Source organism: Mauremys mutica, chromosome 1, assembly GCF_020497125.1.
Source record: "Mauremys mutica isolate MM-2020 ecotype Southern chromosome 1, ASM2049712v1, whole genome shotgun sequence".
NCBI lineage: Eukaryota > Metazoa > Chordata > Testudines > Geoemydidae > Mauremys > Mauremys mutica.
Genome location: NC_059072.1, coordinates 361,291,003 through 361,306,329, shown reverse-complemented (window position 1 = coordinate 361,306,329; position 15,327 = coordinate 361,291,003). Strand labels below are relative to the sequence as shown.

The following is a 15,327-nucleotide window of genomic DNA, read 5'->3' as shown; positions in this document are numbered from 1 at the left end:
GGACAATGGCTGCTATGACTCAGAAAGGCATGCAAGGGCATGTGACCAGACCACATGACACTGAACTCCATTTTGGGTATCTGTGGTGGACTGGGAACTGTTTCTGGAACAAAATATTCCCACTATATGTTAATTCTATATAAGGTGGGGTGAGACATCATCTAGTGGCCTCCCTCCCCACACAAGAGAACTCCTGGAAACATCTGCTAGCATGGAGGAGGAACGGTAGCCCGACCAAAAGATCCAGATGTAGCAGTTGTTAATGTACTGCCATCTGCACTATGTGTGGGAATGCTGCCATAAGATGCGGTACCAAAAACCATTTTCAATTGATTGTAGCAGCATAGCACTGCATACCGCCCATGCAGTAGCAATATTTAGTCAATTAGCCTCTGAGAAGTCACTCCCACCCTGTGGAGGCCAAAGGATGTGACCCTAAATTAATACAGGCCAAAGGGTACGGAAAAGGATTTCTTCTCCCAGGATACTGCCGTCAACAGTATTTGCCAGTATCCCTTTGTGAGTTCTAAAGTCTGGAAACTCCCAAATGTTCTAGTAGTTCATCTACTCTCTGCATCGGGTAAGCATCAAAGTTCAATATTATTTTGGTCTCTCAGAAATTGATTCAGAAACAGGTTGTGCTATCCTGTGTCAGAACTACCAATACCACAGGGACTTCTCCACTCACTGTATGATTCCTTCACCACTCCCAGGGCCAAAATCACCTGGAGTTCATCTCACATGGTATCCCACATTTTATAAAAGAACAGCCATGGAATTTCCCATATCTGTTGCACATACAGAAAAGAAGGCCATCATCAATTGCTAGGCTGTGTAGTAGGAAGAGGGCCTGAAACATAATTTATTGTGGCAGAGGCCTGGTGTGAGGCCTGAGACCTGGGTTAAAGTAGTCAAAACTTTGCAGCTATAAAGCAAAGTTAAGCTGTGAGCAAGGGGGCAGGCCCGGCTTACAGAATCTGGCAGGAACAGGACTGATATTGCAGAAACACACATTTCTAAGTAGTTAGGCACTAGAATATGTATGCAAACAAATTCCAGAAAGGTGGTACCAGAACACCTCCATGCCAAACCAATTCCCCAAAGATAACAGGCAGATGCTGACCTATCTTAAGGATAAGGTCAGGATAACAGCATAATGGATAGAGATGTTTGATGAAACTAACATGTACAAGGTAATGGACAGCCCCTGGATACGTCAATGGGTGGCATCTCAATACATCAGAGGGTGTCACGCTAATACATCAGGAGTAATACATCACTTGTTTGCATCTGTGTATAAAGATGTATCTCAGAGGCAATGTCTTTCTCTGAATGAGGAGAGAATAGAAAGTCCTACCATTCCCTGAGCCAGTCCATTCTTTTAGCATACATGTGTTAGTGTACCTGTAACCACTGATATGGGGCTGCAGGGGTGTAATCGGGAAAGCCAAAGCACAATTGGAGTTGCAGCTAGCAAGGGATGTGAAAGGTAACAAGAAGGGTCTCTACAGGCATGTTAGCAAGAAAAAGAAGGTCAGGGAAAGTGTGGGACCCTTACTGAATGGGGGAGGCAACCTAATGACGGGTGATATGGGAAAAGCTGAAGTATTCAATGGTTTCTTTTCTTCAGTCTTCACAGACAAAGTCAGCTCCCAGACTGCTGCACTGTGTAGTACAGTATGGTGAGGAGGTGAGCAGCCTTCAGTGGTGAAAGAAAGGTTAAGGGCCAATTAGAAAACCTGAAAATGCACAAGTCCGTGAGTCTGGATCTAATGAATCCAAGGATGCTGAGGGAATTGACTGATGTGATTGCAGAGCCATTGGCCATTATCTCTGAAAGCTCAGAACTATCAGGGAAAGTTCCAGATGACTGGAAAAAGGCAAAAATACTCCCCATCTTTAAAAAAGGGGGGAAAGAAGGAGAATCTGGGGAACTACAGGCCAGTCAGCCTCACCTCAGTCCCTGGAAAAATCATGGAGCAGCTTAGAGAAGAGGAAGGTGATCAGGAACAGTCAACATGGATTCACCAAGGCAAGTTATGCCTGACCCACCTGATTCACTTCTGTGATGAGATAACTGGCTCTATGGATATGTGGAAAGCTGTGGATGTGATATATCTAGACTGTAGCAAAGCTTTTGTTACTGTCTCCCACAGTATACTTGCCAGCAAGTAAAAAAAGTATGGATTGGATGAATGGACTATACGGTGGATAGAAACCTGGCTAGATCATCAGGCTCAACTGGTAGTTATGAATGGGTCAGTGTCTAGTTGGCAGCCAGTATCAAGTCCCTGCACTCTCAAATGTGTGAGGACCACGGTCCCTTCTCTGCCTCCCTCCCCTATCTGGTGCTCGTGCCAAAGACTCCAGCCTGTGCTGAGGTGATACCACAGGTCAGACACCTATTCTGGCAGTGGCCACACGCCCTTAGGCTCTAGGTGGCAGGACTCTTCCCCCAGCATCCACCATCCCACTGGGTTCATGTCCTCCCTTCTGAGTTCAGTCTTCAAAGCCCTGCTGCCGAGCAACATCTCCCTGCACCGGGCCCTCTGCACGTGGCCTCCTCACCTTGCTCTTCACAGCTGCTCTTAGTTCTCAGCTGCCATTTTACTTGTGCCACGGTCAGCATCCACTGTCCTGGCTCTGGCCCCACAGCTCCCTGCTATGGATTTGCCCTGGCTCCCGCATTGCCCCTGGCTCTGGTCTGCTTCTGCTCCCCACCTCTGCCTTCTTCCTCAGTGCTGCTGCTTTGCCTCCGGCCCAGCTCTGTCCTCTGGGCTGTTTTTCTGGAGCTCTGTCTGGGGATGTGAGATTTCTAGTTCATTCATTGCACAATATCACTTAAAAACTAACCTAAAAGTACCCTGATCCTGCTTTACACATTTTTTTATTAACACATTGTTGTATACAGCAAGTAACAAGCGAAAATTTTCGTTAGATACCTGATACAAATTAGATATTTATTTTAAAAGTTACAAGGCACAACAAGAGTTTGTCCACTTTAGGAACAAAGCTATGAGATGAAAATCAAATTCTATCCCTCCTACTGGTATTTGTAGCCTGATTGAGGAATGATAAATGTTTCAAACAGAAACCCAGAGTGATGGTGATAAAATAACCCAAAAGGAAACCAAAATGTATGTAGAACAAAAACAATAGCAAAATTAATATGGTATTTATTTCTAATGGCATTTAATAATGGTAGTCAACCTCCATATGTTGTGTTGAATTAGTATGTTACTGTTAGTCTCTGAAATGCAACATTTCATCCTCACTGTCTTTGACAGAAGTAGAATGCTTCTGGTGCTGGTCATACATCGGCAGAGACCAGTGCAATCGTTTCTTTTGTTGGTGCAAACTGTTCACAAGAGAATTTGTGTCATTGCATATATGCCCTAACATGAAGAATGTTTTCTAAAAGTGCCTCTTGCATTTTATTGTGCAGTTTTGTTTTTATTAAGTTGATCTGAGAAACAGTATTTCAATGTCAGTGTTGCTAAAAGGTACGGACAGCAATGAAAGAGTGAACAAGCCAAATTCAATAAAACCTTTGTCCCCAGCGGCATCTATGTGTTTGACAACTTCAACCCAAAACTGCTCTACTTGGTTGTCCTGAGTATGAGGACAGTGAACCATAGGCAAAACTCTCCACTGCTACTCCAATTGTCCAAGGTGTTCACAAACCAATGTCAAAAATTAAGAATTAGCCAATCTAGGTCGTAGAGGACTGAGTGCAGTAGAAATACTTAGTACTTCAAGTGATTCAGTCACCTGAATGTTTGTTGATAATCCCTGTTTCACAAACTCCAACATGAAATTTCGACACCTACTCCTGATGTCTTTTACAATGGAAACGGTTAGTGCGTGTTTTGAAAGGTCCAGCTGAAAGCAACTCTGAAATCAACTGTGCAAAGTGGTAAGTAATGTGACTCCAAGGTGATATCATAGCTTAAAACATCAATCCGGTTCTCAAAAATACATGGTTTCACAACTCTCAGCAACAAGCTCTAGCCAGAATTCCTGCAGCAACTTTTATATATTCACACATTCCAACTGAAACGTTTGGTTTCTTCTCCAGGATACAGAAGAATTGAAAGTAGAAAAATCAGGTAAATTTTGTTCACGGAATTGCTATTCAGCACTGTAGTTTCTTACTTTGTCTTTGGCTATGGAAAAGTGTAGCTTCAGTTTGTCGAACTGATTAAGAACCCTGTTCACACAGGAACTAAGGGAAACCCGCCTTCCATCAGAAAAGTTCAGTATCTTCTGGTGGTCTGGTAGTCACAGAAAGGCCAAGTGACAGGGTGTGTGGGGTTGGGAGCTGATGGATGACACTGAAAGAGGTCAGGTGATGGTCAGAGAGAGGGAACTTGGTGATGCAGTGATAAGATGTTAGGTGTGAGGTGCTTCTCAGACTCTGAACTTCCACAATGCTGAGCTCAGCCAAACTGGGGCAGAGCACCCTTGATTAATGAGGAGATATCTTTTCCCCCTCTTGTTGCACAGTTTTAAAGTCAGTGGCAATCACCTTCTGCAGGTGTATTTGCCCACTTTGTTACGAAGCTCTTTGGATTTCACACCATAAATGATAGGGTTGAGCATGGGGGGGACAAGGAGATAGAAGTTAGCAAAGGTGACATGTACATGGGAAGCAATTCCTTGACCAAACCTCTGTGTCAGGAAGGAGAAGAGGGAGGGAGTATAAGACATCAGCATCACACAGATGTGAGATGTGCAGGTGTTGAGGGTTTTCAGGTGGGCTTTCTTAGAGGAGATTCTGAGGACAGCCCTGATGATCAGACCATAGGACAGGGCAATGAGTGTCAGGTCTGACCCGTTGACTACAATTGCTATCACCAAGCCGTACGTCCTGCTGACTGTGATGTCCCCACAGGACATCTTTGCCACAGCCACGTGCTCACAGTACGTATGGGGGATAATGCGGTTGGCACAGAATGGCAGCCTGCTGAGGAGCAGGGGCATGGGCAGAATGAAGAGAACAGCTCTTGTGAAACCCACGAGCCCTAGCTTAGCTATTCGTGCATTGGTGAGGATGGTGCCATATCTCAGAGGGTTACATATGGCAACATAATGATCAAAGGCCATTGTCACGAGGATGGCTGAATGCATAACAGAAACTATGTGAATGAAGAACATCTGGGAGAGGCAGCCACCCACAATAATGCCTTTCAAATTGAACCAAAATATACACAGTGCCTTCGGCACGACGGAGGTAGACATGCCGATATCTGCGAGCGCCAGCATGAAGAGCAGCAGGTACATTGGCTTGTGCAGGGTCTGCTCTTTGCCTATAACAGACAGAAGCATGAAATTTCCGAACAGGCTGATAATGTAGACTGTAGAGAAAGGGATTGAAATCCAGATGTGGGCAGCCTCCAGGCCTGGGATGGCCATTAGGATAAATGGTGAAGGTTCAGAGGAAGTGAGGTTGAAAGCTGCCATGAGGTGTTTGATGCGGCGATCGTGTTCAGAAATGTTCAAGATGCCTGTGGAGGAAGAGTATCAGAGGGGTAGCCATGTTAGTCTGGTTCTGTAGAAGCAGCAAAGAATCCTGTGGCACCTTATAGACTAACAGACGTTTTGCAGCATGAGCTTTCGTGGGTGAATACCCACTTCTTCAGATGCGGAGGAAGAGAAACACAGCGGGTGAGGGGGTGTTACACAGTTTATAAGAATTAACACGGTAAATATGGTATAGGTATTAACAATCTAGGCACTAACCAAGCCAGGTGAATGGGCGGCATGATGTCAGATAAACTTGGATGTCAATATCTACAACGTGTATGCCATTGGAGGGAAAAAATTGAACTCCTCTGTCGAAGAAAAACTTCAGTCAGGAATCCCTGGACTCTGGAGGTGTCTGCAGAACGAATGTATCTTCTTTTCTTCCCCAAAAACAAGTGTGGTTTAGCACGATAAGGGGAAGAGGTTGGTAATGTTGGAATTCCATTAGAAAAATCCAAAGGCACAGTAGGTCTGTCAGAGGACCAGGGAGAGGTCACCAGTACATCACCTTGTCCTTTTCTTCCGCTGTCCAGCAGGTACAGCAGGGCTAGAAGAAGGAGTACGTTGATCATCAGTAGGTGTGTCCTCCCGAGTTGGAGGGGTCTTTTTGCAGTGCGATGCATGGGTCCAGGCAGGTAGTCCTTGACACTTCACAGCAGTGTTGGTAGTCAATAGGACTTGGAAAGGGCCTTTCCAGCGTGGAGCCAGGGCAGTCTTTCGTTGATGGACCTTTATGTAGACCCAGTCTCCTGGTTCCAATGAGTGGCAAGGTTGCACAGGATCCTTCGGTAAGGCTTCCTTCACCGGTGCATAAAAAGACTTAACACATTTCATTAGTGCCTGACAATACTTAAGCATTATGTCATCCATCAAATGAATGTCCATCTGATCTAAGGTCAGTGGGGGTGCAGTTGGTAGTCGCATTGGGCGTCCTGTCAAAATCTCATGAGGGCTGAGTCCAGTCTTTCGATTGGGAATGGCTCTCATACTCATCAGTGCCAAAGGAAGGGCATCTGGCCACTTTAAGTTTGTTTCAGCACAAATCTTGGCCAGTTTATTTTTTAAAATCCTGTTCTGGCGTTCCACTGTCCCAGCAGATTGTGGATGATGAGGGCAGTGAAGGTTGTGTTGGATCTGCAAAACTACACATAACTCCTTTACAATCTGTCCAGTAAAGTGAGTTCCACGATCACTGTTGATACTCACAGGGATGCCAAAACGAGGTACAAAATCCTTAAGCAGAAGTTGCACAACAGTCCTGGCATCTGCTTTCCTGCAGGGAAAAGCTTCAACCCAATTGGTAAATACATCAACTAAAACTAATACATATTCATAACCACAACATTTAGACATTTGAATAAAATCAATCTGAATATTTACAAAAGGTCCCCAAGGAGGAGGGTGGGCTGCCTGCTTAGCTTTAACAGCTTTACCAATGTTGTGTTGTTGACAAATCACACAGTGTTGACAGTAGGAATGTGCTACAGAAGGGAAAATGGGTGCAAACCAATCTCGGGTAACTGCAGCAACCATCCCCCCTTTGCTCACGTGTGCCATTCCATGGTATATGCGAGCAAGATAGGGCAGTAATATCTTCGGTGCCACCAGGCGACCATCCGGGGCACGCCAAAGATGATCAGAATGTAAAATGCAGCCAGCAGCACTCCAAGAGTGCTTCTCGGTTCTCGATGCTGCCTCCTGGATCTTAGCCAGATCGTCAAGGGAGGCCAGTGAAGGCTGCTCTATCAGTACACAGGAATGTTCAGCCCGAGGTGCAGAAAGGGCCGCTGTTTTGGCTGCAGAGTCTGCCAGAGCATTTCCACGGGTAACTTCATCATGAGGGGTCTTGTGAGCAGTACATTTAACAACAGCTATACCTTTAGGCAACAAAAGAGCATTCAAAAGAGCAGATACATAAAAACCATTCTTAATAGGAGAACCAGTGGATGTAAGAAAACCTCTGTATTTCCAAAGCAATCCAAAATCATGTACTACTCCAAAAGCATAACGAGAATCCGTATAAATAGTGACTGTGTGATATTTAGCCAGAACACAAGCTCGAGTCAAAGCCACAAGTTCAGCTACTTGAGAGGAAAACACTGAAGAAAGGAAAGCACTTTCAACAACAGCACAGGTAGTACATACAGCATAACCAGCAACTAATTTACCCTTAGAATCTCGCAAACATGAGCCATCCACAAAGTAAAGGAGATCAGGATTTTGCAAAGGCACATCCAGTAAATCATCTCTAGGACGAGTAAGAACAGATGTTACAAATACACAATCATGCGGGTCTCCGTCTTCAGGCCCAGGCAACAAAAAGGCTGGATTAAGAACAGGGCAACGACCCAAAGTAATATGAGAGGAAGAAAGTAAAATTAGCCCATATTTGGTAAGACGAGAAGTGGATAAATGCTGTGTCTTAGATTTCAACAACAGCGCAGTCACAGAATGAGGAACAGCCACAATCAAAGGGGAGCCTAATACAATAGATTCAGATACCTGAACAGAAAGGGCCGCTGCTGCCACAGCCCGTAAACAAGGGGGAAATCCTACCGCCACAGCGTCCAGGGCAGTACTGTAATATGCAATAGGACGGTGTTTGTCTCCGTGCTTTTGCGTTAGTACAGCCAAAGCAAACCCATTACGCTCATGACAGAAAAGAGTAAAAGGTTTAGCATAGTCAGGAAGTCCCAGGGCCGGTGCAGTAGATAGTCTCTGTTTAATAGCAACAAAAGCGCTCTCAGCCTCTGGGGGCCAAGGAAGTGGCTCAGGGGTACCAGACTTAGTCAGATCCTGCAAGGGTTTAATCACTGTTGCATAACCTAAAATCCACTGTCTGCAGTATCCAGTCATGCCCAGAAAAGTACGCATTTGAGAAATAGTACCAGGCCTAGGCATATTTAAAATAGCTGAAATACGAGAGTCTGATAAATGACGCGTGCCATGAGAAATATCATGACCAAGATAATGAACCTTGGGTTGACACAGTTGGAGTTTTTCCTGGGATGCTTTGTGACCTTTGGCAGCTAAAGAAGTTAAAAGTGTCAGAGTATCAGTTTTACAAGATTCAAAAGAAAAAGACGCCAGCAAAAGGTCATCTACATACTGTATAAGTACTGATTTTCCAGGGAAAACCACATCATCCAGATCCTTCTTCAGGATCTGAGAAAACAGGGATGGAGACTCAGTATACCCTTGGGGTAACCTGGTCCAGGTATACTGACATTCTTTATAAGTAAAGGCAAACAAATACTGACTATCTGGGTGAATTGGAATAGAAAAAAAAGCTGAACACAAATCCACAACAGTAAAATAAGTGGCTGACGGTGGAATACAAGAAAGAATTGTAGCTGGATTTGGAACCACAGGAAAAGAAGGCAAAACCACAGCATTAATCACGCGGAGGTCTTGAACAAACCGATATGTGTATCTTCCTGGCTTCTTTACAGGAAAGATAGGAGTATTACAAGAACTAATCGTGGGAACAATAATACCTTGTTGTAATAAAGAGTATATAACCGGAGCTATTCCTTCCACTGCTTCAGGACGCAGTGGGTATTGTGGAATCCTTGGCAAAATCTTAGCAGGGTCAACAAGAATTTTAACCAGCTCGGCAGTTCTAATCTGTCCCACTTCATTTGCATGACGAGACCAGAGATGGGGGGGCACTTGTGACAATAAATGCACAAGGTCAGGGCTGAGAGGTGTCCGTGATGTAGCTGGCTCTGGTATATGGAGTGTAGCCAACACCAGGTTAGTATTCTCATCAGGAACTTGTAAGAATACACCATCTGGTGTACAATAAATGGTACAACCTAATTTACACAACAGATCCCTTCCCAGCAAATTCACAGGAGAAGAAGGACTGAGCAGAAAGGAATGCTTATCTTCAAGAGGGCCAAGAAAAACCGCAAGGGGTACTGTGACAGGATGCGAAACAGGACAGTTTGAAATGCCCACAGCATTAACAGACAAAGTGGACAAAGGAACAGAGGGAAACTCTGAGGATCTCAAAGCAGACTGACTCGCTCCCGTATCCACAAGACAAGTAACAGATTTTCCAGCAATTTTACAATCAACAAATGGGCCTTCTTGATTAATAGGAATTAAAGGATTCATGATGCAGTTACGTTCCCTCAGGCTGTCCTAGTAAGGGGTTTCTTGTGGGGAAAAATCAGGTGCTTCAGGATTTGGGAACTGAGTAGGATTTTGAGCTAATCGATTTGGACACTCATTTCTCCAGTGTCCCTCCTGACCACAAAAGTGGCATGCAGTGCTCCCAGTCGGGGCAGGACTCTGGGCAGGATATGAGGAACCCCTTCCCATACCGCGCCCACGACCTCGTCCCCGTCCTCTTCTCATTCCCCCACGACCCCTGTTCTGATAAGTTTGTAACTGTAAAGCCATAAGTTTTGTTTCACTATTTTCTTTCTTCTGTTCTATGCAAGCTGTACAATGATTGGCAACTGTCACCAATTCTGAAAGGGGTTTAGTTTGCCAGCCAATACAAATAGTTCTTCATGGTTGCTGAACTTTTGGTAAGAGTCCCTGAACAAAAGCAGCTCCTACCGCTTCTCTGGCATTTTCAGCTGGAGTAGTAATTCCCGAATGCTGTTCAAAGACTTTCGTCAGCCTATCTAGATAATCAGCAGGGGATTCTCCCTTGTTCTGCTTACAGTTAGCAATCTTAGTCCAATCTGTTTTCTTAGGACAAACTTCTGAAAAAGAGGTCAAGAGACGGTTCCTAGCCTCTGTCAAAGCATGCTCAATACCAGGGTCGGCATCAGGCCAAGCTGCCTGTCTGAAAAGCCGCTGCTGAACTTCAGCTGGCAGTACAGCTCGTAAAAGTTGATTAATATCTGCCCAAGATGGATTATAGCACTGAATCACTGTTTGGAGCTCTTCTCTAAACTTCACCAGCTCCTCCCTGATTTTAGGAAATTCTTTCACCAAGTTTCTAAGATCTCCAGGTGTCCAAGGGGCATGTACCTTAATTAACCCCCCTACAGCTCCAGCTCCAGGCAAGTCTCTTAAAGGAGCCTGGAGTGCCTGTGTCGTGCTTCTAAGAAAGTAGCCGGCATTGTTATCAGTAGAAGCAGGGTTAATTGGACTACTGGAATCAGTCAGTAGTGAAGAAGAGAATTCTTCCGAAGAAGGAGAATGAACAACTTGTGCAGTTGATACTTGCGACGGCGATATTATGACTGCCTGCATATTCCGAGAAGGGGGGGCAGTGGGAGGAACTGGCTGCGGCTGTGGAATGCTGCTAAAAAAATCCACTATGTCTTCTGCAGTCTTCTCCTCACTTTCAGCCCTAACTAATTGGGGATAAAGAGAAGCAGAGGGCTGCACTGGAGCAGGAAGACATTTGGATGTCTGACATTTAAGTTTTAAATCCTGTACTTCAGTTTTTAATTTTTCCTGGGAGTCCTTCAGACTCCGCACCCGAGACTCATGGAGTCTCTTTGTTGCTTCCTCCCACCAAGACATAAACTGCTCCCACTGCGCATCAGAGGCATGTGAAGTAAGGGTTCCTCTGAGGTATGTAAGTTTATCTATCTCAAAGGTACCTTCTAACGGGCATTGTTTAAATGAATTTTCACGCGTGTACAGATTCCAATCATGTAAATACCTGCAGGTTTTAGGACCATAATGTACGTACATGTAATATGCTGGGGTACTCTTAGGGGGTAAGGTGGAAAGTTTAGACTGCCCCCCCCATGTTCCAGTCACACCAACTGAGGGGGTGCCCTGTCCGCGCTAGCGGATCAGAATCTAAGGATCCCTCCCTACAGGGTACTCACATACAGGAGAGACTCACAAGAAAGACTACGATTCTCCTACACCTCCTTTCAGCAAAGAGCGTCGGCTAGTCTCTGGGAGATGGCGCCGCGTACTCTAATTGCATCCAGTGAGACGATCAGATTGTCAGTAGCCCACACAGAAGGGAAAGGGGAGGGAAGATGGGTTCACACACTCCTAGACCCAGGCAGCTTCCTCGCCAGACTATGCCAAGCTGAGTCAGTCCACCGTGGGTCGGATCTCCTAAAGATCCACTAGTTACCGGGCTTGCGTTAGAGCAGTCCTGATCATTAGCTTCCGCTTTACAGGGTACTCTGGGCGTCTTCCGATAATGATCACTCACACTGGTGTACACACACACACACACACCAAGGCCTCTTTTCCTCTTTTTTAACCCTTTTTTATCTCTTTTAAATTTTTTTTTTTTTTAACCACGATGCATCGTTACCTGGTCCGGACCAATACCTTGAGGCGGTATGACAACCCCTCTTGAGGCAGTAAAAACCCCTCAGCACCGGTGCATTCTAATGCATTTACCTATGCATTGCCTTATGCATTTACCTATGCATTTACCTGTTGGCCAACTCAGCAGTTCCCAGTACTGCTATAACTTAACCTTATTGGGGCCTCTCCCCAATACCACTCTGTATTTGATCCTGCTGCACAGTCAATAAGTTCAGATGGCGTGAGCCCAGCAGAAACAGACGTCCCCCACAGACAGTCCTCCTCCGACACCCCAATAGAGATTTCAAAAGGTCTCTTACCTCTATTGTGGCGCCATGGGGTTCGAAGGGGAACGATCCGTAGTAGCCGTCTGTGTGTCCGTGGGCGTTGCCATCCCGGACGAGCCCCCAAATTGTCGAAGAAAAACTAAGTTCTCGCTTTTTGTTTGGGTACAGCAAAATCAAATACTTTATTACTTTCTCTAGTGATCACGAGAGGGAGAGAGTGTCATAGGAAACTGGGTTGCCCCTAGTCCCGGACGGATCTCTCTCAATTAGTAAACAATCATAACAATCATTTATACCTTTGTAACAGACAATGGCTAGCAATCCTGGAGACATTAAAGGAAAACATTTGCACTTGTTTATACATAAGCCTATTCGCTATCTTATTTGTCTTCAATACTAGAACAAAAACAAGACTGCATTTTACAAGGTCGTAATGACTTTTCTCACAATTCACTCTGTACCACATTATCTTATTTCTACATATCTCACAGCATTAGAGTCATAGCCTAACTCCTGCTAAATTAGCTAACATACATTAAGATCCCTTCAAACCTTTATTAATTATTTCTTGGCCTCCACACTTCAAACATCTTACAAGGTTCTAATTTGACTATATGAATTTTGTACAGGAACCTGGGTGTCATTGTACACAGCTTTGGGATGCACCACTCACAGTGCTAGCAGAGCAGAAACTAAGTATAGCATTGGGATCCAGGAGGAGTTGGCTGAGGAATCATACAGAAAATACAATGTCATGAGAGCAGCCAGTCGATGTTTCACTCTCCTTTGACTTCCTCTGTGCAGTACGGGGCATCCTTCTCACACAGGATATCGCAGAGCTTGAGGGGCTCACGGAAGGGGAACGAGAATGATCAAGTGACTGGGGAAACTCTCATATGGAGAGAGGTTGAAACGACTGGGATTGTTACCTTACAAGGAGATGAATAAGAGGGGACATGAGAAAAGTCTTTGAATTACTGAAAAGTAGAGCAGTTTCAGAGGTATGACTGGTAGAGTGTAGATGGAAAACATGGTTTCCCTGTCTGATTACACAAGATCAAGAAGATATTGAATTAAACTGAAGTGTGGCAAATAAAACAGCAGATAAATAAAATGCTTTCTCCACTCAATGCCTAAATAGATTGTGGAACTCATTGTCACAAGACATAGTTGGGGACATGCAAGGATCAGGAAGTATTTGGACTTTTACATGGATTGTGAGCCTATCCAGTTACAATATTTACAACAAAATAAATATTTTGGAAAGCCTATATGCCAATGAGTTTCAGGGACAAGCTGATGTCTAGCTGTTAGGCATAAGGTCATCCATCCATCTACCCACTGCTGGGTTTCTTACACCTTTTACTGCAAGTTGAAAGCAGCTATAACTCCCCCGCTTCTTCTCTTCTGCAGACTAAACAATCCCAGTTCCCTCAGCCTCTCCTCATAAGTCATGTGCTCCAGCCCCCTAATCATTTTTGTTGCCCTCCGCTTGACTCTTTCCAATTTTTCCACATCCTTCTTGTAGTGTGCGGCCCAAAACTGGACCCAGTACTCCAGATGAGGCCTCACCAATGTCAAATAGAAGGGAATGATCACATCCCTCAATCTGCTGGCAAAACCCCTACTTATATAGCCCAAAATGCCATTAGCCTTCTTGGCAACGAGGGCGCACTGTTGACTCATATCCTGCTTCTCGTCCGCACTAACCCCTAGGTCCTTTTCTGCAGAACTGCTGCTTAGCCGCTCAGTCCCTAGTGTGTAGGAGTGCATGGAATTCTTTCATCCTAAGTGCAGGACTCTGCACTTGTCCTTGTTGAAACTCATCAGATTTCTTTCAGCCCAATCCTCTAATTTGTCTAGGACATGTACCCTAGTTGAGAACCACTGCTCTAAAAGATCTTCTGTAGTTCAAATGCGAATTAATTCAGGGCAGGTCAGACTACATGATCACAACGGTCCCTTCTGGCCTTGGAATCTACAAACATGTCCTCAGGAGTCAGCTGGAGGCATTTTGCCTGCATGCTCATGCCTGAGCTTACTGGAGGCATTTTTTCTATTCTTGACCATGGTAAATATAACCCTATGGGGAGAAATTCTCATGTGACTGTGGTGCCTGAGAAATGTTACACTAGGTGGGGATTTCACGAGGCTGGGGGATCCCGTGACACACTGCATGGATGAATATTTCAGATGAGAAAAAGAATAACCTGAGCCCATAAAATCTCTGCACTGAGGAATGTATGTACAAGCATCACCGTGAATGGCTAACAGAGCTGGCTTAGAAATGGCTGCCAGAGCGCCTTGTGCTTAACTGTGGTTCCCAGTGTCCCATTGTTTCAGGCATCTGCCAGTGGCTCCTTCAAATGGCAGCTATATTTATCTAGGCCCCCACATGTCCCAAAGTTTCCAGCTCTCCTTATAAAGTGTGCAAACTTCTTCGCTTGCGAGTTGTTCCTGTGTAGCAGTCCCCGCAGCTTCATGCCGTGTCTATGGGTGCAACAAGAAAAGCAGCACAGGTGCCCTGGTATTTGCCACGCACGTGTGAGCATTATTTTGTTGTATCCGGAATGTGTCTGAAGGAAACTCCCAGTTTATGTGGCGTTCTGTGACCAGGCATGAAAGAGGGGGATTCCCAAACACATGGGCCTGGATTTTGTTCTCAGGGAGGCCAGTGTCAGTCGGAGTCACCCACTGTAGGCAGAATATGAGAGTAGAATCTGGCCAGTGTGTGACCCATTCTTGTGGGGAACCCTCTGGTAACAGATATCTGCTGCAGAGGTTCTGGCTTCACTTCTTCAGAGGCCAGTGAATTTGCTGAATTGGAAAACTTGAGCGAACTGGAGGAAAAACCACACAGCCCCCTAAAAGGAAGCCACTAAGACAGATAGAAGGACAGAGTAAAGGACAAGACACGGATCTTAAAAACAAATATTTGTCTAAACTATTTCCAATACATTTGTAGTTACAATTTTACCAAGTGAATCCCTTGGTGTTTCTGATAATACTAAACAGTTTAAGTTTCTGTGCTGCTGAATTCCTGCCCAGATGATTCTTGAGTAGAACCCTGGAACCCTTCCTTGAGCCCTCAGCACTCATTGTAATGCAGAAACGGGTAACTCACCGAAATCCCACTCAGCAGAGGGAAGAAATATCCTTACTTTGACAGGAAGATTGAGCCCTTGGAATCAGTGTATGAATCTCACGTCTGACACTTAGCGTGCTGGACAGCAGCCTTTACGATTCCCCTGTACAGTCCCTGCAG

The 15,327-nt window shown here is 45.0% G+C and overlaps 1 protein-coding gene across 1 annotated transcript; it reads right to left on the bottom strand.

The window, feature by feature from the left end:
• Window positions 1–4,524: 4,524 nt before the first annotated feature.
• Window positions 4,525–5,463, bottom strand: LOC123374676 (olfactory receptor 52E2-like). Its single transcript, XM_045024877.1, has one exon. The coding sequence runs from the start codon at window positions 5,461–5,463 to the stop codon at window positions 4,525–4,527; it is 939 nt and encodes a 312-aa protein (XP_044880812.1).
• Between the last annotated feature and the right edge of the window lie 9,864 nt (window positions 5,464–15,327).